The following is a 25158-nucleotide window of genomic DNA, read 5'->3' on the forward strand; positions in this document are numbered from 1 at the left end:
ATTTGCTGCTTCTCAGATTTTTAAAGAAAAATATCAGACCGACAGGTAAATAAAGATAGGTAAGAAAAATTTGTCAAAAATTAATTTTTTCACAAGGTCTGGACTGAAGATACATGGCTTAAATAACAAAACAAAAAAACAGCCTGAGGAGTTTAACGGCACGTTTGGTGTCATTACTGTGATTGGTACTCTTTTCTAAATACAGTCAAAAATGCTCTAGTGAGCACCTCTACATTAAGTCCGCCTGGCTTTTGTGACTACATTGTGTCCTTGTTCTCCTCACTAAACAAGAATGGCAGTAAAAACATTATTGAAATAGCAACGATTGTCTCTTATAGTCTTACAAGAGGTGAACATAAGGCAAACCAAGCCTGGGAAAGAATAGACTGGAAGGATTGTTTAGCCCTGTTGTTTGGCAGCTTTTTTTGCTGCATTTTTATTTTTTTGGCTCTTGTGCATTAGTCTTGGGATCTCCAGACTGAGGATGTCATCCATAAAATTAAGCGAACGTGGCCTAACTACCGTGCTAATCTTGTGTCTATCCTATCCTGTAGGAGCAGACATCCAGGACCAAGTTCTCCCACTCGTACATCAAGGAGCTGACTAAAGAAGCCACCATGGGGAACAAGAAGCAGCAGGCTGTTCAGCAGGTGTGGCAGTACCTGTTCAGGGAGATGGTGCAGAAGTGTGTCCATGACATGACAGACTCCCACAGATACATGAGGGAACTCATGGACGACTTCGAGGGGAAGAAACAACAAAGTTGATAACCTACATTAACATCTATCTGACAGGTTACATAGATTGCTGCTTTCCTCAACGAAAGTAATCATCATCATTACTAAAGTAATGCTTACTAAAAGTAACATTAGTTCACCTTTATTCGTGGGGTAACCTATATCCGTTGTTTTTAAAAGAAGGTATTTTGGGATATGAAGTGGACAGTGGTTTTAAATTGCAACAATCTTAGTTTGTAAGAAAAATATTAGAAATATTGCAGTCGACTTGAAAAACCTTACTATCCAGTTTCTTTCACAACAACGGATATAGGTTACCCGCGAATAAAGGTGAATTAGCGTTATGTCTGAGCCAAGGTTTTACATCCAAACTGACAAATATATATCTTTACAAAGTCTTATGTATCAGAGACATATGCAAATCATACCATCATATCAAACTTGTATGTTCAAAATGTTTGTCTGTTTCCTTTATAACACAGTCCTAGAACACATTGGACAAGATATAAGAGGTACAGATTAAGTGGAATGGTTCCTTCAGATATAAAAAGAGTTTATTTTTTCCATTCTTCATTTAGGTAAGGTATCAAACTGTTGCATTCAAGCAAACCTTGTCTCTCTTTCCATGTATGGTCGTTAAGTTGAAGTACCTCGATCACGTACCCATGTTTTAATGGGTTACAGTGCTCATAGAATTCTTGGCTCTACGACAGACATAACTATGCAAGTCTTTTATAGAGTTGTAAATATTCTACACTTCTCTCTCTCTTATATAACCATTAGGAATGTATTACGTCCTTAGACGAGATAAGTTACTGTAAATGCATTTAAGTTTGCGGTGTTTTCATGTTCGCAGCTTGCAGTGGAGGTTTTAGTTAAAGACGCTAAAAAAAAGTTTTTGTTCTGTCTTCTGACTGCCTACCCACTTGTACATGTGCTACATGTACACACTATACATGTGTTGGCCGGCAACAATTTAGTCTGCTCGTATATGTAGCACCTATGGCTTTGCTCAAGTGCTAGTTGGTTGTTTTCAACTGTCTGTCTGTGTTTTCACTACTGTACGCATAGAACTATGGACTATATGACTGTAGCACTATTGCAAAGTCAAAACAACCATGATCACCCTACCTTCTCCTTACCGCAAAATTTAAATCACTGCAAACTTAAAGGCATTTACAGTAGTTATTTGACCACTGCACCATTCAGGGATTAACAGTAAGATAGATATTAGTATACTGTAGTTAAGGACGTTTTTAAAACCTCCTTCATAATATGTGCATTTTGCACTTGTGATATACCACAGATTCACAATGTGATCTTTGATATCTTTAAAATTGATAAATGACAATTGCTGCTAATATATGGTGGAACATGTATATAATATGATATAAGATATGTGACGTGCAGTGGTAACTTTATAAGTGTTATGAAGGAAACAATACTGATATGTCAGCAATATCCATATTGATGTTACATTATGAATTTCATACAAGTACACACTCAGTATTCTTTGCTATCATATCAATATTTTGTTTTTTGCAATCCATTTGAAATTATTGCTTTTACAGTGAGTGCTGGGAAAGTTGTAAAAATTCGTTTTCACAGCATGCCTAGCATGAACCATATTTCCCATCTGGTTTAATAAAATATGATTTGAAATCAATTCGCTCTTCAAATTGTGGTGAATTTTTTTGTCCTGCAATCAAAGTAATGCATAAGCTATAAACTACACAAAGTGAACTGTGTTGTGAAATATAGTTGCTGTTGTGATTTGTTTAAATCGATATTTTCAGTGGAGGTAAAAAGACTGGTAATGTCCATGGTGCTGATCACGTCATCGGGACAGAGAACTGTCCCTGTACTTGTACAGCAATCTGCTAGGTGGCGCCTCTGCACTGACAATGAACTATAACGTTACATCCAGTACGATTGTCACGACTTGAACACGGCGCTTTTACTAGCTCTATGTTACTCTGCATACAGAGATGAATTTGAATATATATTCATATATGAAACATGAAAATGGGTGATGATACTAAATACTGTTATTGATGTGTTACTGTTAAAAATAAGTACAATTTTTGTGTCTCCCATCGAAGTTAAATATTAGCATATTGGACATGTGATGTGATAAGTGGCGTCTTCTCTGGGTCTGTCTTCTGCGTGCCGGCATCGGTGGAACGTTCTGACGGTCTGTAGAGACAAAAGTAATCCGTTAATACTCAGGACAACACGGTGGACTTTTCGGGTTCACCAGAGGGACGTAAGACTATTTGCTGACCTACTAGTATTCACAGCGCTGCACCTGTCCCCGCGCGCCACAGACAGGTGGTCAGTTAACTCAATTTTGGAGGATAACCAATCAGGGGAGTTATGCAAATGAGCACGTATGCTAATGAGGGCAGGGGTATAAAATGGGAGATATATTATAAAGGCGACAGTTTAACTTTGGGGAGGAACAGCAAGTGGTGGTTGGGAGAAACAGGCGAAAAGTCGGGTAAAATTGGGAAGGGAATTGGGATGTTGAGATGTAAAGAGGAGGGTAGTATTTTTTTTACCGACAACGGAGATTTACTTTAAGTTTAAGGCGTTTTGAGTGACATTCATCACTCTTCTTTAGCATCACTAACGTTAGAATAAACTGGCGGAAACAAATTCAGTACAAGTACATCTACCGGTAACGTTAACTACTAAACAAGTTGACAGTAGCTTTTCCTATGGTTTTGTCTTACCATGATGAGAACCTACCTAAACGTGATTTACATTTGCATGCGATCATTACATGTTCAATCGTTTTTTCTAGTAAACCTCCGTTTTTATCCAGTCGTAGAGATTAAATTGTATTTGAATATTGTTTACCTGTGTGTAGCCTTCAGATCACATAAACGTAACTTGTAACTTAGGTGCACCTTTTTCTACCTTAACCTCGCCGTAAAATGATGCTTTTCCGACCGATATGACTCACCCGGTGTTGTAGAAGTAGATGGAGGGCACCATGAGGGCCAGTGCGCCCAGGGAGAACCAGGTGGCGTTCCCGGTGTTAACCTGGAAGTGGAACGGGTCCTCTTCAAACAAGGTCCAGAAGAGGAACCCTAGTGGCGTCACGAGGGACTGCAGCGGGGTAGAAAATAAAAACTCACTGAATGATAAGAGTCGAGAGGAACATCTATTGTAATTGTACATTATTAGCTTTGGTGGCAACCTTGTTATAGTTTACTGGCAGTACCACACAGGCTAATACGTTAAATCCGACTTCATTCCCTTTTGAAATAAAATCGAATTCATTGTACTGGAGAGCGCATAAAACTGAATAACCCAAGTGTGGCACTCCATATCTTAGACAATAGAACCACAGCACGCTAGCCTAGAATCCAGACAGTTTCCGGCCTACACAGGCCTACCCTAATTCTGGTAGACCGACAAGTCCAAAACCCTTAGGAAGCAGTGGGAGTCGTGGGAAGCCTTACCGAGACCAGTGCGAGCATTGTGGCGCCCTCGGCGTGCCGGAGTAACAGGCCCCCGCCGAAGTAGCTGACGGCGTACCCCAGGATGAAGACGGTCCCTCTGGTGCCGGGTTCGCTCGTGCAGCCCCGTCCGCCGAAGAAACAAAGAAAGCCAAAAGCAACACTGTAGGGAGGAAACATAGACGTTATTTTTTCTAGCATTTTCTAGATGTAGATAGATGTGAATAGGCACAATCGCTTTGTGGAATTCAATGATCAAGCCTTTGCTTGTATTTTCTCTCCGCCCATTACTTTCTGTTAACTTTCCCTTTATTCTTGGCCATTGTGTTTTCTAATTATTAAGTTTTCACGCTGCAGTGTCATCAACGTCTCATCATACCAAGAAATCTTCTGACGACATCTGCCGAAATTTCCTTACATCCACAAAAAGAAGAAAATTCTGAAAAGAAATGTTCAACTGTAAACAGTGTCTGAAAAAACTCCGGGGATTCTATTTGCGGCCCTAATATAATATTCCTCATGAAACGAAAAGGAATCATTCTCACTTTTCGCCGAAGTCGTGTATGTCTGCGCTGTTACCGAACCCGGGGATGATGTCCGTCCAGAACAGCGCGGCTGCGCACAGGAACTGGTACACGGACTCCCAGAACAGGAACCAGATGAGGCTGATCTGCTCCCGGCGTGCTCCCTTCGTCATCTTCATCACCTTCTCCTCGATCACGTTCATCGCCGCCGCAGGCACCTATAGGGGGAAAGTGACGCGGTAACATGACGTCACTTTAAAGATGGCCATGCACTAACCTGAAAACTGTGGTCTTAGTACATTGCTAAACTTTCCAACACGCGGATCATATTTCCAACGACCACTGTTACCCTTTTCATAGAGAGGAGAAAGAGTTACAGACAAGTGATCTTGTTAACACGTGATCTTGCGGATACGTGACGTCAGCAATTGAATTGGTCAAAATACGAAGAACTTCCTTTACACATACATGTAGTACCTCCTGTCTCTTACGGCATTCATAATTCAACATAAAACGCAGTTGCTGTTGTAAGTTGTCGACAATTATATTTACAGTGGAGTGTGTAAGAAGAACATGTGTAATGTCCTTGGTGCTGATCACGTCATCCGTACAGGCAGCTGCCTTTGTATTTCTACAGCAACCTGCTAGGTGGCGCTTCTGTACTGATTACTCTAACGTCATGACTTGACGACAGAATCGACTCACAACACTCGCACTAATTTACTCTGTATTCCTGTTTACAAAATGAGTCTGAATTATGAAAATTGCTGTACTGTTATGAGGGCCATGAACGCAACTGAAGTTCCTTTGCCGACACGGATAATAAACATAGCCAAACTACAGGAAATTACTTAGTATCTAATCACAGACAGAAATGTCACATCATGTACTCACGAAACCGATCATGAAGCACAGAGGCCAGAGCACGCCGGCGACACCCTTGGCGCCCGGTGCCTTGTCCGCGCCCAGAGCCGGGATCATCTTCGGTAGGAGGCACACGAACAGGGACAGCAGGACCAGCATGGAGCAGATGAACTTCCTCTGTGTGGGCTTCCTCCTCAGAACCAAGAGTCTGTGAAAAAATTGAAGGGAACGTTTTAGGTTACTACCCGTCCAAATAGATGGAAGGCGACATCATTAACGCTAGTTCACCTTTATCGATGGGGTAGCCTATATCAATTCAATAATCAGTTCAATGATTTATTGAAAATCAAAATTCGTACCCGATCGGATACAATGTCCTTCATGTCAATATGGTGCCGAAGACGAATACAAAGATTCGTGAATATGATCGAATATAGATCTTACACACCCTAGCCAAATACATTGTACCGTGTACAACTGCCAAGCAAATAAAAGTTCATTCATGATTGAAATGATGACTGAAATCTGTGTGCACTACCCTCACCTCAGTAAAGTGATGGGGGTGCCAAATGCATTGTACCGTGTATAACTGCCAAGCAATAAAGTTCATTCATGATTGAAATGATGACTGTGCACTGCACGCACCTCAGCAGTATAGTAATGGGAATGGAGAAGTTTCCCAGGATGGCCTGTAGGTACGGAGCCGTTCTGGACCCGCTGGAGGCGTTCACTACCAGCACTCCGTTCAAGGCGTCAAACAGCCCCACTAGGAACAGCAGGGTGTGCGGGAACTTCAGGTCCGTCTCGGTGATGTGACCTGTGTGGTGGCAAAACTCATGTTACTTCTTATCTTTATTTACTACGATTGACATTGATGCAGTTATCATAATGTAAGACAAGAAGTAGTCTAGTGTTGGATGTAAACATAGCCTGTAGGAGACCACTTACCCAGGAGAAAAGCTCCCGCTAGACACACGCCAAAGAGGACGACGAAAGAGAAGCTGGCGAATGAGAAGACGAAGTACGGGACGATGTGAGGCGCTGACGTGCCGTTATGTGACGTGCCGTTTGACGTGGCGTTGGGCAGGCCTGGCGTAGCGGCGTCTATCCACAGGGGCAGGGCGACGTTCTGCGTCACCTGAAGAGGATTATGTTTTTAGGTGAGTAGAAACGATAAAGATGAATGAACGAATGGTTGATTTAGTTTCCTATGAAACCTTGCAGTCTTGCAACTGAAATACGCTTTACTTACAACGAGTTAAAAGTTATACCATGTATTAACAGTTCAAACTTGCATGACATATAAAACATTCCGTTACCATAACATAATTGAACAGACATAAAAATGCCTTTGGTTTGAGTAGTCAATTGCGTTACATATAAAACAGTTATTTAACTAATACTGACTAATAATGTATCAAATAGTCCCCATTCATTCAGATCGAAAACACGTTAAGATTATTGAGCGCTAGCCGTCGTTGAGCAATCGGACAAGGTAGCAAACAGCTTTCAACAGGTGGGTATCTGTACCTATTTGTACGACGTTTGACATTTCTAAGTTTGTGAGAGTTGGGATAGGATGTCTGGGTAGTGGTGATGATTAAACCATTCTGTGGTCCCTCTATGTGCCACCTTTCCGCTTCGCTGCCATAACATAGACTTGATCATTTATAACTTACACTAGTGTAATGTTAAAAAGAATGACCTTTGAGCATTTCAGAGACCTAGAATTAAGGAAAACGTCACCTACCAGTCCAGCCACAGCGAGGAAGGCAAAGATGATGTTAGCTACAGAGACGGAAACTTCCCAGCCACAGCAAAATGTCAGCCGGCGGTGCCGTGTGGTGGTCTGGGCACGTCTTTCCATCCTGGATACGTAGCGACTGTCAAAGAAAACAAAAAATGACGACCGCAAGCTGCTGGTAGTAACGTTAGGTGTAGACGCTTTCCTGCCCAACTAGAACGTTGGAAGATACCGGCTTTTTGTAGGCAAAAGTCTTCAAGGTTCAAGTACAAAACACTCTGCTACGGTACTGGAAACTACTACCACGTCTGGCTGCAGGCGCGCCTATCATTATGTACTGAGTCAGGTGTGATAAACGGTATATGGGAAGTCACCCGGTAGGTATGATGAAACAACAGGAACTCTTGCGAAGCAGGTCTTGTGATGTTCATGTGTTCAACACTGAATGAATTAATGAATGACATCATTGTTCAAAAGAGCCATGCCTTTACAGGTTGGATTGCATGAGGAAGCAACCGGGGAAGGGGATTCATAGCATGACATTATGGAAAAAGTGGCTGAATTAATAATCTACTTCAAATATTAAAGCAGAGCGGTCTTTGACGCCTAAGAAACCCCTCCCCTGACTCAACTACTTGCACTATCATTTCGTTCTTATATCTTTAGTCGATAGCTTGGTATGATTTTAATACGAGTAACGCCGTGGTGTTATCAGAATGAGCAACAGTATGGGACGTGCCCTTGAATGTTGACAAGTTACGTAACGTATTTGAGAACAATTGATAATTGATTTTGAATAACATTAGATTCATTTTGATATTCTTTATCAATATATTCAACCACGATATAACTGTCAATGTGTATTCCTACAGTTTGTATGTGTGTGTTCCGAAAACCCTACATGTTGGAAGTACATTGCAAGCCCACCTGTATTGCAAAGCTTGACTGTTGTGTTGTAACGCTAATGTTGTTTGTCAAAGTGACGGCCGGTCACACAAGAATCACGTGTACGCCCACATGGCAAGGTTACCTGAGGACATATTATGACCAAGGAGGTTGAATTATTCAACCTCCTTGTTACTCTTGTTATGACTCACCTGGAACACGTGACCGCGGGTAGCCCATTCGCCTACAGCTGCAGCTCACTGGACTGCCGAAAGTTGCTGCGTTCTAAATTGGATGTGTGTTTCTCTCGAATTAATAATGGAATATCATACAAAAGTCACATAGGTGACTTAAAAAACACCAAAACACACAAAGCGTAAAAATCGATGAAATACGCAGCGAAGTCACCAACTGCTTCAGTTAGATACCCGCTGTATACGAGCGATCGCTGTTGTTATTTATATCCGGGGTATTCGACGGTTGGTGCCTACCAGGACGTCAGTAGATTGAATTAAAGATTGATATTTAAATTAGCAGATCAAATTACTGTTTAATATGTAAATCAATCTTTTGCCAAACACCTGCTTTTTGCCTACCATTGCGTCACCGTGACATCATTATTTGGAACCAAGGAGCTATCGGTTGGAACCCATCGAAAAGTTTAATAAAGAGTGCGCACTACAGATTCCTGACTGTCTCAGCACATTTTGTTTGCACTTGGGAACAGAGAGTTCCACAACCATATATTCTATAGGGTAATATTTGTAATCTGAATTGTAAAAAACTATCAGTTGTCGGAATATTTACAAATCAATTGATCATGATTGACTCAAACCACCCTGATGTTTTGCTCAGCAGATAGACTTTTATTCTCTTGTATGCAGGGAGAGGTATGTAATATTGTGAATTCAGGAAAAAGGACATTTCTGCATTTCTGAGTTTATCTGCTAAATACTGAGGCCTAAGTTTTAATCTTCTGAAAATGATGTCTCATCAAGATTGCATCTTAAGGATGTATGACCATGGCAGTTGTACAATAACAGTTGTTGGAATCCACCAAAGGTACTGGTATAAATGTCGTCAATTGACTGTCATATCTTACTTCCAATCTACAATATCAAAGTCATAACTTACCAATTCATAACTACTTTTCAACTTCTGCCATCTTGGATCAAAGAGAAATTTGTCTTCCAAAATCTTCTAATCCCCCTCTGTTGACTTGGTTTACAGTAACAATTAAGTGTTACCTTTAAGATAACCAAAAATCACTTTACAACTACGATGAGTCTGTCAAGTAATTAATTACAGCTCATTATTTGTAGAACATGGTGATGGACCTGAGACACATTTTTACCAAAATTCCATTTTATCATTATACATGGAGTTGCTATAACCAGACAAAACTGCTTTTTTTGCAATTGCATGAATTGTCTAGTTCATTGTTTTTTCAATTCTTGTGGGTGTAAATACACTATGGCAAGGAATGCATTTGCATATAGAATACTGCATATGTTATGATGTAATGGCCACAGTTGATTTTCTATAAGTCTTGTGTCGACAGGCACATACCTACCAAACACTGGTTCATAATTGTACAACAATGTGAGCACATTTTCACCACATAAACATTTAAATTCATTTTACTCAATGTGTACTACATCATATGCAATCTCATGTAACTCACAGTACTTCACAGATCACCTTCATTTCATCATACACAATGTATAAGTCAATGTAAGGAAGCCTAACCTACCATTGTGCTTTTTATCAGAGTGAAATAATAAAATAGTGGTAATTTTTTTATTTTGACTTGTTTAGTAAGAATAAATTTTACAGAGCCACTTGTCCTATTTACATAGGCTGTGATCTCTTACATAAATTTACACAAAATTAAGGTCTATCATCACATAAAATCTAGCTTGATTGTACATGGCATATTAAAAAGAACTTGATCATTAATAAAAGTTCAAGTCAGTACAGCGTATTAGTAGCTTAAGCTATAATGTTCAAGTCATTTTCAAGTCAAGTTGTACTCCCACGCAGCACTGTCCTCCAGTAGAGTCATCCACACATGGTTGAACTCCTCCTGAGTAGAACACTCCTGGAACGTGGGGAGGGCGATCTCGTTAAAGCAGGTGTGGGACTCGATGCCGCGCACCCCCGGGTCCACTCGTACCTTTATCTGGTCCATACTGAGGAGATTACTCCCCGTTACGTACCGTAGAAACTTCCTGCAGACATCCTCGTTGGAGTTGTACAGAAACGACGTCAGCATGGAGAAAACCCTCGGCCCCTCCCCCCTCTGACTCTGAGTGGTTAGTTCCAGTTTACCGATGATGTTGTTTGCGGTTGGCTGCAGCGACGAGTACAAAGCGTGGATGTCCTCCGTGGTCACCTGTTTGAAGACCTCGGCACTCGCTTCCCCGAAACCGGACGCGATGCCCAAAATGGCGGACTTTGGTTCCTCGAAAACCTTGAACTCTGCCACACGGTGGAAGATCTCGGGAAAATCTTCGAAAGTTGGCACCGTCTGAATCTCACAGTTGATGAGGAAGTCTCTGAGCTCTGTCTTGTTGGACTTGAAATTTTCCGGTGTGTAGTTGTCGAACAGGGATTTGAGCATGGTTCTCTCTGTTTCTGTCAGTGTGTTGAGGAAGGCCTCCTGGACGGCTGGCTTGGCTGGTTTCTTGTCCAGAATATGCAAAGTGATGACCTGAACAAAGACACAAATGTAATGCTTAGTCTGTATCTTTTGCTTATTACTTTGAAGTACCATTCTTTGTATCCTCCGTAAGTGTCACAGTTACTAGAAACTAAGTTTCTAGTACATGTGTACCATTTGCTGCAAGCACTATGAAGTGACTGTCTTCAGGCACAGGCTACGTTTTTAGCAGACTGATACCAGGCCGACAGCTGGTGTCTTTGGTGGCTCTGTATCTGTATCTGTGTATCAAAACACAGTACTGTAAATGCATTTAAGTTCGCGGGGATTTAATTTTGCGGTAGCGGGAAAAAGGACTTTTCTCAGTGGTTTTAAGTTCGCCGTAACACCATAGACTGCAGTCTAATACCATGATAGAAAAATGTTTGCAGTGGGTTTTTTTTCAGTTAAGAGGTCGCCGCAAAAACCGCGAACATTAATACACCGTGAACATTTCTGCATTTACAGTATATGCACCAATCTAATCTAGAACTCTTGGTAGTTTAGCCCAAGCCAGTTTTGGCTAGCCCTGGTCAAAACTCCCACAGGCTAAACATCCCCGGAACACTAATTTGATTGGCAGGTATATCGCCGCTACAGTTGCCAGCCCGCATTGTTGGTCTGGCACCCAGGGTTGGCAGAGGTACACGTATGAAATATACACTTTTCAAAAGATCTACAGGATCTACATCATATGATTTGAGAGCCCAACACTGTAGTCTTACCTCAGGGATGACATCCACAGGGTAGTGCCCAACCAGCACATAGCAGTGACACAGCGCCCTCCCCACGGCCTCCCAGTACCTCTGGTTGTACTCGGGGGTGGAGATGGGCAGGCGAACATCCGACCCTGCCGTGGACTTCTGCTTCACCGCCTCCCAGAAGATGGTGAACATCTCCCTGCTGACTCCCTTCACATCCACGGATGGCTCACCCTGCGGTGATGGGAATGAACATAAACTATGAGCCATGATCTGAGCGAAGTCTGACATGTAATAGACTGTGATCTGTGCTTTGATGCAATTTGAGCATTAACTACATGTAGGTTGCCTATATGGAGCATGTCACCGGAACGTACTGCACCTGCGCGAACCCTGGTGTTTTGGGGCTTGGTTTGGTCAACGTTGCATTGAAATACCGCTTGTTGCACAGTATATGTTAGAGACATGGTTTCATGTAAAACGTACACGGGATTTTACCCTTATATACGCACGTACTTTCTTAAAACTCTCACGGGGATGCCCTAACATCGGCTCCCGGTCCATCCGCCTTGCCGTGGTGTGAGAGCCCGAATGTACCAATCTCCCAGTCCCGGGGTAGGTGCCACATTCCTACTCTGTAACCTCGAATGAGGGGGTGGAGCTTGGGTAGTCGCTAAAGGATGGACCTGCAAGCACCCCAACCCAAACCAGCACGTCTCCATCTCCATGGTGCCGCTGGAGAAGGCGGGTGCCCAAAGTGCGTGGGTCCCAGGCCGCATCCTGCGATCCACCTTAAACAAATTCACGCAAAGGCTTTCATGCCAGAACTAACAGTCTCAACCTACTTCCATCACTCCCAAAAGTCCCGTGGCGATGGTACTCTGGATGACGGGGACAGGCCTGGTCAGCTGGAAGTCTCTAGTCCGGAGCCACACACTGGCGGCACCTGTGTGATGGTCGTCCTACCCTCAAAGCTGTGGTGACGTGGTAGCTCGGCAGCTGCAGGTGTGACTGGGCTGGCCTTTTTAGGAGTACTGCAGCCCACTCCAAATGGAGAGACCCCTAGAAAAGGTGGGGTAAACATCGGTCACCACAACCTCCCCTGACTGGCAGACCGTGGCCAGTGGGGACCTACTTCTGCGGTCAACACCCGAGAAGAAAAGCTAAACCTAAACCTAAATTGAACCCTTTCAAGGTGGGGGCTTGGAATGTGAGGACCCTCATAGACCATGATGATACAGAGAGACCACAACAACGTACTGCTCTTGTGAGTCGAGAACTTGATCGCTTCAACATTGATATTGCTGCCCTCTCCGAAACAAGACTTGCTGGAGAAGGAAGTCTGTCTGAAGCTGGAGCTGGGTACACTTTCTTCTGGAAAGGGAAAAGTGCTGAAGAGCGGCGGATCCATGGCGTAGGCTTTGCGGTCAAGAGTTCAATTGTGAATCGCTATAACCTGGTCCCAACCGCTATAAACGAACGTCTCATGACCCTCCGTGTGCCACTCCCCGATAATAACCACCTGACTCTGATTTCCGTCTATGCACCAACCCTTGACTCTGAGGATGATGCCAAGGAGTCTTTCTACGCTGTGCTGAACCGTACCATCCAAGCTGTCCCCAGCAGAGACAAGCTCCTCGTGCTTGGAGACTTTAACGCCAGAGTGGGTCGTGACCACAAACTCTGGAAGGGCATTCTGGGCAAGCAGGGTCTTGGCTCATGCAACTCCAATGGACTTCTCCTTCTTGGCCTATGTGCTGAAAATGAGCTGGTCATCACCAACTCTCTCTTCCGGCTGCGAAATCGTCACAAGACCACGTGGAAGCACCCGCGGTCAAAGCACTGGACTATCCTCGACTACATCCTGACCCGGTCACGTGACCGGAGTGATGTCCTAGTGACCCGCAGTATGCCCGGTGCAGATGATTGTTGGACAGATCACCGCCTCCTCATATCCCGTCTCAGACTTCGACTGCGTAACCTTCCTCGCCACAACAGGCCAGTAAAGAGGGAACGTCGCTTCAACGTCGCAAGGCTGAAGACCCCGGGAGTCCAGGAGGACTACTCCAACCGTCTCACAGAGCTCCTGGGTGAGGCACCACCATCAGACCAGTCGGACTCTGTAGAAGTGGACTGGTCCGTGCTTCGTGGCAACATCAGCAAGGCTGCAGAGGATGTTGTTGGCTACTGCAGTCGCTCCCATCAAGACTGGTTCGATCAAAATGACTCCGATATCCGAGATCTGATAGACCTGAAGAGATCTGCTCGTCTCGCATGGGAGAACCGCCCTACCCGCGCCTCCCTTCGACGCTTCAAGAAAGCAAAGCAGGAGTGCCAGTGAAGGGTCCGAGAGATGCAGAACCTCTGGTGGCAAGACAAGGCAAAGGAGATCCAGTCCTATGCAGACAACAGAGATCTCCGGCGCTTCTATGCAGCAACAAAGGAAACTTACGGCCCTCGTCGAGGAGGTACGAACAACCTCCTGACTGCAGACGGAATGACAGCCCTTACAGACGACTAAGCCATCCTTAACAGGTGGAGAGAACATTTTCAGACACTCCTAAACCGCCCATCGTCTGCGGCTGAAGACTTGCTCCGTAAGGTACCTCAACACGATGTTAGGCAGTGGATGTCTCTTCCCCCATCTTATGCTGAGTTCCAGAAGGCGTTGAACCGCATGAAAGCATGGAAGGCCCCAGGTCCTGACAGCATTCCACTGGAGCTCATCTCTCATGGGGGCATAGCTGTACAGACAAGGCTATTCATCCTGATCCTGCGCATGTGGGAGATGAAGGTTGTACCTGCGGACCTGAAGGATGCCACCATCATCACCATCTTTAAGAAGGGGGACCGCTCCATCTGCGGAAACTACCGCGGTATCTCTCTCCTGAGCATTGCTGGAAAGATTTTCGCACGGATTCTGCTAGACAGGCTCCTGACTGTTGCCGAGGAAGTCCTTCCTGAGTCACAGTGCGGTTTCCGACCATCTCGTGGTACCACAGACATGATATTCTGTGCCCGCCTACTTCAGGAAAAATCCCGCGAACAGCGACAACCACTCTTCTTGGTCTTCTGGGACCTGGAGAAGGCATTTGACAGCGTCCCAAGACCAGCTATGTGGGCAACCCTGAGGCGTTTTGGCTGTCCTGACCACTTCACAGACCTTGTGCAAGCCCTCCATGATGGGATGACTGGTCGTGTGGCTGTAAAGAACACTATGTCTGAGCCATTTGCCATCACTACTGGCCTGAAGCAAGGCTGTGTTCTGGCGCCAACCCTCTTCTCCCTTTACCTTGGGGCCATGATCCACGAGCTCCCCGACAACGCCTCCGGTATCCAACTTCGTTATAGAATGGATGGAGGCCTCTTCAACACCGGACGCCTTCGCTCCCGCAGACACACCACTTCCTTCACGGTACGGGAGCTGCAGTACGCTGATGACAACGCAACTCCTGTGGATACAGTCGACGCTCTTCAGAGTACTGTCGATGTCCTTGACGGTGCTTACTCCCGCTTCGGTCTCACTTCCAACATAGGGAAGACAAAGATGTGCACAGGGAGCTCCGGGGCATCCTCCTCCTGACACTAGTAACATCCGACTCCGAGGTGAAGTACTAGAGACAGTGAAATCATTCCCCTACTTGGGAAGCTTCCTCTCAGATGACTGTACGATGCAGAAAGACATTGACAATAGGATTCGGGCTGCACATGCAGCTTTCGGGAGGCTCTCCAAACGTGTCTTCCTAAACCATGACCTCAGTCTTCAAACAAAGATCATGGTTTTCCAAGCCATTGTCCTGTCTACCCTCCTATATGGCTGCGAGGTGTGGGTCCTGTATCTGAGAGATGTGAAAAAGCTGGAGCGTTTCCAACAGCAAAAACTCCGTGCCATTCTGAAGATAAAATGGCAAGACCGTGTCTCCAACGAAGCTGTCCTTCTCCAGGCCAAGCTCCCCAGCATTGAGACTACGATGGCGCAACATCGTCTCCGCTGGGCAGGACACGTCAAAAGAATGCCTACAACTCGACTTCCTCGCCAGATCCTATATTCCCAACTAGAATCCGGCACAAGGTCGCGAGGAGCCCCCAAGCGTCGGTTTCGCAACCAGTTAAAGGCTACCCTCCTTCGTTGTGACATTGACCACACTAATTGGGAGAGTCTCACGGAGAACCGGTCTGAGTGGAGACGCACCATAACGCAGGGGACTGATCACATGGAGCAGTTACGACGCTCCGAAGCCGAGACAAAAAGACAACAACGCAAAGAGAGACTACTACTTCCTCGCTCCCCACCCACTCTGCCCTGCACAAAGTGTCCCAGACTGTTCCACACTGCCCTGGGACTGAGCAGCCACCTCAGACACCGCCACCAACAATCAGCAAATGAGACTGGATGGACATGAACTAATGCTCGGTCACGAGCTGACGCCGATGATGAGCATGTCTATACTTTTCGCGCAGGCGCAGTACGTCCCGGTGACGTGCTCCTATATGGGAGTCTGGGCCTACACAAATTGCCCTGATTGGCTAGTGAGAATTAGCCATTGTCATCTGATTGGCTGGTGAGAGTAGCCAGCTATTTCACTCCTGAGTTGAGCTAGGAGGTTGCACATGTATTAGACTAATCAGTCAGTTCATGCCATCAATGACCGTCCAATGACCCTATGAGTTTGTGATCTTGAGTTGTTTTTGTTATTAAGTATGAGTTGTTATTCTTTTGAGTGTTCCTAAGTTGCTTATATGATTTACAAATCCGAATTGGATTATTGCTTTGTTATGTGCAATCCTATGTTAGCAGTTATCTTTTGTACTTTGAGTTATTATTATTGTTATAGGGCTCCATTGGAAATCAGTTACTACGTTAACTGAAGGGACTACCCTAAAGATCAATAAATAAATAGAATAAATAAATCAGGTATGTGTACATGTTCATGCTGGTTAGTCTCTCTATAGTTGTAGATTGTTGTACTTAAACAAACTATCTCAGTAGTGATACCATCTACAGCTGGTATTACATTAGATGCCCAACCTACCAGTTAGTATTTTTGGTGCTTGTAACCAGTACTTGTTCTTACCTTGAATGTGACCCTGATCTGATGTGTCCAGGTCCTCTTGTCTGTGTCAGAGTACAGACCGATGACGTCTGAGTGGATGGAGTCCCGGCTCACGGTCACGCTGTGCTTGTGGTAACCTTGGTTCATGGCCAGCTGCTGTCTCAGGCTGTCCAGTAATGCTGTCCCTCCTGAGATTGAACTTCCTGCTGATACACCTGGGGCTGTGCTCCTGGGGAAAAAAAACACTGTAGTTTAATCTTAGTTCTCATAGACTTGATTTTGCAGTAGGAGAGAAAAAAAGCCATTTGTAGTGTTTCAAGTATACAGTAGAAACAACGTTAACTGTTGCAATGTAGTGTAAGACAGAACATGTGTTTGCACTATGAGGGTACGGACACCACTGGGGGTACAGACACTACTGGGAGTACAGATACTACAAGTATCCGTACCCCCAGAAGTGTCATTACCCCCAGAAGTGTCATTACCCCCAGAAGTGTCCGTACCCCTAGTATTGTCCGTACCCCCAGTAGCGTCCATACCCCCAGTAGTGGCCCTACCCCCAGTAGTGTCCGTACCCCCAGTAGTGTCCATACCCCCAGTAGTGACCCTACCCCCAGTAGTGTCCGTACCCCCAGTAGTGTCCATACCCCCGGTAGTGTCCGTACCCCCAGTAGTGTCCGTACCCCCAGTAGTGTCCATACCCCCGGTAGTGACCCTACCCCCAGTAGTGTCCGTACCCCCAGTAGTGACCCTACCCCCAGTAGTGTCCGTACCCCCAGTAGTGTCCATACCCCCGGTAGTGTCCATACCCCCGGTAGTGTCCGTACCCCCAGAAGTGTACAGACACTTCCTGGTTTTAATGTTCACCTGTCAGACCGTCATTGCTATGGCAACGTCATTTTTACCAGTCTTGTTAGACATGGACTCCAACACACACTGTGCTGTACTAACCTGAGTGGAGGCCGGGTGAGACGACCAAACCGAGAGGAAATGTCTTCAACAGTCTCATCTGGTGCAGGATAGTCAACTCTCCTCAGAACTATGGGAGATTGAGACAGAAACACAAGAGAAGTTAAACGGCTGTGAGAGATGCTTAGAGTTCAATATTCAATAGTTTCAGTTGGACACTGAACAGGACTACATTGTATTTCCTAGGAGAAGTTGAATAGGCCACCTACGTCAGAGCCCATCAACTATCCCTCAACAGAGATGGGCGCTGAAACTGTTTGCTGGCACCTCTAACCTGTTGGTGTCGTTCCACTTCCGGTCTGGTTACGCGACATTGGTGTTGAGCTCAAAGTCCAATTATTTCAAAGTATCATCAAGATCTACTCACAAACAAAATATCCAGACAATGAATCCATAAGTTACTGTTCATCCACAAGTTTGGACTCCAGGCTAAGACAAGTGAGTGTCATAAGAATTTAAGGCATGAGAAGATGAGAAGCACAAGTACCTCTGCACATGACACAGATGGGGCTGAGCCCAGTGTTGACGTACGTGCACCTGTGGCACACCCAGGTTATCCTGTCTCCTTCGTCTGGAAGGACAAGACTTCTTTCAGTAAAAGTAGTTACACCACAATCATGCATTTCATCATTATATATCATAATCATGTAGTCCCCTCAAAAGTGGAGATCCTGTAAGCAAATCATTTTTAAAAAGAACAGGTGAAACTGGATAGGTAAAACTTTGGGATGCAAAGAAGCAGGAAGAGCACACATACACGGGGCAGAGAGATGTCGAGAACAAGGGCAAAGGAAGTAGCAAGGATAAAAGCAAAGACGCCAGAAATTTAAAGGAGTGGAGGTTGAGGGAAGGCCATAGGGTAGACATGGAAAACACATGTCCATGTAAGTCTCTTTACAAATATGGTAGGACATATTGGAAGACCCAAACTATGTCAGTGCAGAAATGTCCCACTTATACCCCATATCAATCCTCCAAACCTAACATGTTAGACGTCTTCTGCACTGTAGCCTAGGACTACATTTTGAGTTCTATAGGATATGGACACATTGACACTACAGCAGCTGCTATGGATATGGAAGTGACACATGATCTCAGCGCTAAGAAATGATACTGCTCATCTCCTCAATATTTCCTTTCATAACATCAGAACATGATTACTGTCCCTGCATACCTGCGCTGTCCTCTGTGATGCTGTCCTCTGGGGCACTGCTGTACTCCTCCCCACTGTCCTCAGAGGAAGGTCCGACAGTCTCCCTCTCTGACTCTGGCTGTAGTGCTGAAATAACAGTTGTGGTTAAACATATTCCTGCTAAAACAAGAATTGTTTTGGTCCAGATTAGGTCTTTCTTCTTATACTAAATTCCCAAAATAGGTTTATCTGGTAAATAGCATATATTCTAACTTTGCCCTAAAAATTTTACTGAAAGTAAGCCAAGTTGTTGTGTATTCGGTTACCATCCCGATAGAAATGGAATGGATTCTCTTTTCTTTTTTTTCTTTTTTCTTAACTTAGATTTTGGCTGAAGTGTCTTAAAAAATAGTTTAAAAACCTAAAACTGAATTGCTTCAGGCCCTGTTTTTTTTAATATCATGCATCTTTATCATACAATTATACATAATCTAACCACTGAGATATCATGATCAGATGGAAAATTTTATATTGGTTGCCAGGGGTACACAAAAAGATACTAGGTTCTGTCAGCTTTTGGTAGACTTGGTCGGGCTACCGGGAACATACTTTTTTCCAGGCCTAAGAAAACTCTCATTTCAATGTTGTGACCCCTTGCGCAAAATGAACAGTTCTACACTTATTTTTACACAAGATTTAATCTACTGCAAAGTTGCCAGCTAGGGATGCTTGTAATGCAATTGGCAAAATTAACAACACATTACAGACAGACTACCACAAATTACTTAGAAAGTCATAAAGGTGGTGATACATACCTATGTTCTGAAGAGTTGAGCCCAAAGAAGGAAGGTTACCTATGAAACTGGTGTTTCTACTGTCTGTAAAACAAAGGAAAGTCGCATCATGAAAATCAAAGACAGTAGCAAAATGTTGGTGTGATATATAGGTAACCTCATCCCTATTCTAATAATACATTGTTATGCCACTGTGACAGCAAAATTTCTGTTAAAACTCTGTCTTGCCATCCCTCTTCTTAAGCTGCATTAAATGCATATTTCAATACATTTACTAGCTTTTCTCTACTAAGACTAAATATGAACAGACCTTTTGAAAATTAGCTAGAATCTCTAGAAACTTACATGTACCCAGAGTCTCTCCTGTACATATTCTCAACCGTAGCCTTGCAATCCTTAGCTGTAGTCTTGCAAAGTCCATCTATGACCTGGGCCTTTAGCAAATAGACACAGCTACTCTGCTGATAACACTGCTACATACTAGTACAGTCACTCAAGTCTTATCCTGGTAATGTCACCCATGTAAGTAACCTCTTGCAACATGATAACCAACAAATGAGTCATTTCCTGTGAGGACTGCTTTAAACTGACCAAAATCATATTCCCAGGTTGAAGATCCCTTGGGATCAAATTTAAACCAACAACAATCATAGGGCCCACATCAATTCTGTATATCAATTCTGAATTTTGAAGACCATAATAAATTGTACAGATGCAAAAGAACTAAAATAATGTATTAAAGCTTCCAGTAAAAAATAACGCAATTGTATGTTGGACACTCACTGTAACACATCTCGCAGTGGTGACGCCATTCTTCATTCAGGTAGGTACACTGCACGCATGGCCAGAGCGTACTCCCACCTGCAAAACAAAATCAGTTCTCAAGCTTCTTGTTCATAGCTTCAGTGGTTTGTGACCCTGTCTTTAGATCTGTGTCAAGAGTTTGGGAGTTCAAATCAAACTGTAAGTGTGTTCAAGCAGCTCACCCAACATGGATGCTACTGGAAATGCCTCCAGTCCTTATAGGACATGATGTTAAGCTGATGCCTTTGGTTCATTGTACTTGTCAAAAAGAGCTAAGTGTAATCACAATGTACTTGACGAATGTGTGAACATGTTTCTACCATTGGGGTGACATTAGGATGATCAGATTTCCTTGATGAGATGAAACCTGACAGATCAACTGCTAGTGAATGTTGAGCCAAGGGAAAATTAGCCAACCACAAGCCACACTGTGGTGAACTTATTCCAGTGGGACTATCTTATGGCAATGGAGGGATCATATTTCACTTCAGCAACACAATCAGGGATCAAGGTTATCATAGCCTATTTATACTTCCTGTTCCATGAGTCAGATTTGTACAGATGACACAGAAATGGTTTGCATAATGTGTATTACTGAATCCGCCTAAGTACTTGTTTGTCTGAAGAAAATAACATTTTCACTAAATCACTTGTCGAATGAGTACTCTGAATCTTATCATTCTTTTCCCAAAATAACAATGACTTCCTATGATATTTTACAATCTTCATTTTTGACAATCTTCATTTTTGTTCATTGACAACTTGTGTAGAACAAGTTGCCATGCGCAATGTAAATATCAAGCCTTGTCTTCATGACATCTCAATAGCCTTATCTATGGTAATTAATATGTAATCACAAAGAGATCAATTCCATATACCTGCTACATTTCCTGTCTCCTGAGTAGTGTCAGTAGGCATGACTGATTCTGGGTCCTCTAGGGGTTTGGGGACATCTTCTGCTGTACCCAAGTCAGTAGATGGAACGTCCTGTTGGTCAATGTGCCAATAGAACATTGTCACATTATTTTTCAAAATCAAAACTCACAAAGTTCAAATTTATTAGGCACCTGCAATTTTCAAAATCTATTAGACTTATTAGGCACCTGCAATTTTTATTCATTGTTTATCAGCACATAAAACAAAGTTGGTTGGCTTAATAGATCACAGACATAGAACCAGGCTTTTAGCTAGAATTTTATATTAGGGAGTCCAAACTTATTGGTGAGTCGCGGTAAGTGACTATTGTAGGGTAGTCTGGGGGCATCCACCTTCCATGGTGCAGAGTTTTTGATGATTTTAAGTTAAAAAAGTGCATTCTTAGGTATCCCGGCCAAGAGGCAAAAATACTGTTCCAGAGGTCACAGTAGAAGACTGTGACCACAGATGACCTGGTAGCATCCCTGGTCAATCAGAATTTCATGCTTGTCAGACATTTTCTCCCCAGTGTAAGGGCGTCCAGGGGCATCAAATTTCTTGTTATTCTAAGAAAAGTGCGTCCAGATGACGTGTTGACGCATGCCTGGCTAAAAAGCCTGCATAGAACCTGCAAACTCTGAAGATTATTTGAACTACTGTAATTTGCATGTAACGTTATTTGTGGTCATATGATGCAATCAAATCCCATATCAATTAAGGTACATGGAAACCAAATACTTAGTTCAAACTAATATCAATCATAAAAGCAAAGTAGAAGAAATAAAGACCAAAATTTTTTAGTAGATATAAAGAAAACATGAGGAAAAAGCAAATCAGAAGGAAGTGCTTTCAAATCTCTTACTTAAAAAAAAAAGTCATCCTAAAGTTACACCCACCTGCAGATGAAGTGATTCCATCCCACCTATCAACTCATCCATCCCTCCATCCTGTCCTGGTGTGTTCCTCACCCCTTCCCCACCCTCAGCTCTACCTCCAGCCACCCCATACTCATCACTGGGAGGCAGCACCATCCTCTCATCATCATTGGTATCATCCTTCTGTTCTGACGGTGTGGGAGTCTCTTGGGGGTTGCTAGCATCTCTCTCTTCCTCATCACCAGACACACCGCCACTTGCATATTCTGTGACACTCTCAGTCTCTACTGTAGGCACTTCAGGTTGTTGACCTTTTGTTAAGTCCGTGTCTTCAGTTGTCCCACCTTCACCATAAACAACAAAGTCACTAAGATCAGGTGATGTCCTCCCACTTTCATCTCCAGAGTCTCTCTTTTCGTCCCCCGGGACTTCATGTGATGATGCTGGAGAATCTGATGGCACAGTAGTTGTCTGCCTATCCCCCTGTGTAGCCCCGTCTACTGTAGGTGACTGAATGGAACCAGCACTGGTGTCTCCTAATGTTGGATATAATGGCACATGGGATTGGTGACCAGGATCTTCAGCAGCAGGTGGATGGTTATCAGAGGGGTATGCTGGGTAAGTTTGCGGTACCGGACCCGTGCCTTTAAATCCCTGCACAGTAGGAGGCTGTGACCCGGGGTATGATACAGGTGGTGCAGGGGGAACTGGAGGTAAAGGTGCTGGTGGATGTGGTGGTTGTTGCTGCATGTAGTTCACAGGTGGAACAGTAGGGGGCACTGGTCTAGGGACTGGTGGAGTCATCTGTTGTGGCTGACCTTGCCGAGCTGCCATTTGCTCTGCAAAGAGGGACAAAGAGTTACGATCCTTTAATGGTACAAGTAGCATATTCATTTTGAATTAAAGCTCTGTGTTCAACAACATCACAATAGTTTGATACAAGAATAGTGAGTGAGTGAGTGTATTAAACTTAGATTGACTGAAATTCAAATATTTACTCTCATCCACCCTCATTCTTGTGCTCTGAAATTGTCATCTTTAAAAAATATGAAGATTTACATTAACAATTATATCCTGTACAAGAATAAAACTGATCAAAACTTGTGCATCAAGTGTAGTAAGTGAATATGATGACTAGCACAAAAATCTTCCCGTTCAAAATCATTTACATAAAGGATAGTTTCAGATATGATTTATATTAGCATCAAATTTATGGTTTAGAAGATGAAATGATTGTTAAGTGATTCATATATTGATGTTTCTTCCTAATATTCTCATTTTGTTCATATTTGGCCGACATTGGAGCCTCTTCCAATCAGCTATGGATTTGATCAATTTGAAATTCTTCAGTTCAGAGAAAACAACGGCACCTAGTGGCGGTGCTGACGGTATAACTGCTGCGGACTGTACTGCAGTGTAAGGTGGAGGGGGGTCCTGTACCAGGGTGTAGGGTGGGGGGGTTGGACAAGACTCTGATGATAGAAACAAAATGTAACACCTGTATTGTCACTGTAACAGTTACATCAATAGTCTCAAGCTATTTGTACATACAACACAATTGCTAAAAAGGATATCTAGTATATTTTGACTATGTTAATTACAGTAGTTTAGATTTAAAAATGATATGTCCTCACTAATGTAATGTAAACTGGTACATTGTACTTGAGAACGGTGAGGGGTGGCGCTTCAGTTGATAAGAGAAATTTACCATTATGAGTTGCCCGAAATTTGATCACACCAAATAATATATAGATGCTGAAAAAAATCATATTAGAGATTATGATATTGCCTTACCTTGTTGATACTGGTTTGCCCGTTGCTGGGCCCTTGCCCTTGCTAACTGCTCATACCTGGAAAAGACAGAAACACTCTCCTCTTATTACTGAGGCTCCGTCTGTTCATGGTATGAACTTTAGCAAATCTTTAGCAAATCATAAAGATGTCACCTTAACTCAACGTTTGCAAATGCATCTGTAAGCGGTGACACCTAGTGCTACAATGCAATGTGGACCAGTCAGAATTGCCCTGAGGAAGGTGGCAAATGGTCACCTAGTTGGAATAATCAAAGCACTTTACATTCCTGCATATAAAGTTGACAACATTGTCTAAGCTTCAAAGCCTGGATTTTTACATGTTTAAAACTTATATGGCAAATAATACATTCAGCTCCTATATTGTTTTCCAACGTAATTTATAAAATGACACAATTCAAAGTCAAAAGAGTGTTTGTGAATTGTTCCTTTGGAAAAAAATCCTTAATAAAATAATGTATGTACAGTATACAAACAGGTGTCACCATGAGCTAGTCTCAATGTGTATAAATAAGAGCCACAAGATATCTCTCACCTGATTTTCAAGCTTTCTTTCAGCCTCTCGGCCTCCTGAATGGCCTTCATGCCAGCTGGAGACCTCATGGAGAACAGGGGCACCACAAGCTCAGGTTGTTGTTCCTACAAATCAGACACAAGGAATTAAATTCATGTAAGCATTGATCTCAAATATCTCAATTTCATGTCTGTTCATGATCTACAAAATTTGAAATGTAATAGGTGGGGGGATGGTAATGTAAAGATACTGAGTCAAAGAAATGAGGAACGGTGCTCTTAGAATCAATCAAACAAATGCTAATATCACAATAAAAACAGGGTCAAGTAGCCCGTTACGGATTTTCAAACCTACAACAGTCACAAAGAGCCCCATTTACTACATGGGGACCTTACTGACTAATGAAAACAGACTTTAATTCTGAAGAACACTGTAATTCTTATTTGTAACAATGTAAATTGCAAATGTTTTTAAGTAAATCTTGTAAACCAGTCTGTTTAAGGCTGCCCTGAGGCCTGCCTTTGTTGTTCTTGAAATATGAACCAGTCATCATCATCAAATGATCACAGTAACACGCTGGTTTCAATTTCTACCATCTTACTACTAGTGTGGGATACTCTGAAAAGCGCAAAATTGCTTAGAATACTAGGGATGCTATGTGTACGGC

General features: G+C 43.3%; 3 protein-coding genes across 8 annotated transcripts in view; 1 reads left to right on the plus strand and 2 right to left on the minus strand.

Annotated features, from left to right (window-relative positions):
- Positions 1-2403, plus strand: part of LOC118410038 (leucine-rich repeat-containing protein 49-like) — a 37574-nt gene extending 35171 nt beyond the window's left edge. For all 5 annotated transcript variants that reach the window (XM_035811502.1, XM_035811501.1, XM_035811504.1 and 2 more), the window contains one exon: positions 555-2403. In XM_035811502.1, the coding sequence (XP_035667395.1) occupies positions 555-767 (213 nt within the window). In that variant the 3' untranslated portion in view covers positions 768-2403. The remainder of the gene's footprint in view (positions 1-554) is intronic.
- On the minus strand, positions 2186-8649 carry LOC118410039. Of its 2 annotated transcripts, XM_035811507.1 has the most exons (9): positions 8434-8649; positions 7343-7475; positions 6541-6730; positions 6238-6409; positions 5623-5800; positions 4750-4946; positions 4208-4367; positions 3706-3851; positions 2186-2933 (listed from the first exon to the last, which is right to left on the minus strand). In XM_035811507.1, exons 2-9 carry the CDS (start codon positions 7457-7459, stop codon positions 2840-2842), a joined length of 1254 nt encoding a protein of 417 aa, XP_035667400.1. In that variant the 5' UTR covers positions 7460-7475; positions 8434-8649; the 3' UTR covers positions 2186-2839. The 2 variants fall into 2 exon arrangements, with proteins under 2 accessions (XP_035667400.1, XP_035667399.1); XM_035811506.1 differs by lacking the exon at positions 8434-8649 and having other exon boundaries at positions 7343-7807.
- A 1021-nt stretch (positions 8650-9670) lies between these two features.
- Positions 9671-25158, minus strand: part of LOC118409648 — a gene marked incomplete in the record, with an annotated part of 18845 nt that continues 3357 nt past the window's right edge. Inside the window, 13 exon segments of the mRNA XM_035810816.1 lie at positions 9671-10934; positions 11648-11857; positions 16699-16906; positions 17629-17716; positions 18134-18217; positions 18821-18925; positions 19594-19656; positions 20356-20433; positions 21255-21363; positions 22188-23005; positions 23537-23638; positions 23961-24016; positions 24513-24601. Of these exon segments, the coding sequence (XP_035666709.1) occupies positions 10239-10934; positions 11648-11857; positions 16699-16906; positions 17629-17716; positions 18134-18217; positions 18821-18925; positions 19594-19656; positions 20356-20433; positions 21255-21363; positions 22188-23005; positions 23537-23638; positions 23961-24016; positions 24513-24601 (2706 nt within the window).

Source organism: Branchiostoma floridae, chromosome 2 (assembly GCF_000003815.2).
Source record: "Branchiostoma floridae strain S238N-H82 chromosome 2, Bfl_VNyyK, whole genome shotgun sequence".
Classification (NCBI taxonomy): domain Eukaryota; kingdom Metazoa; phylum Chordata; class Leptocardii; order Amphioxiformes; family Branchiostomatidae; genus Branchiostoma; species Branchiostoma floridae.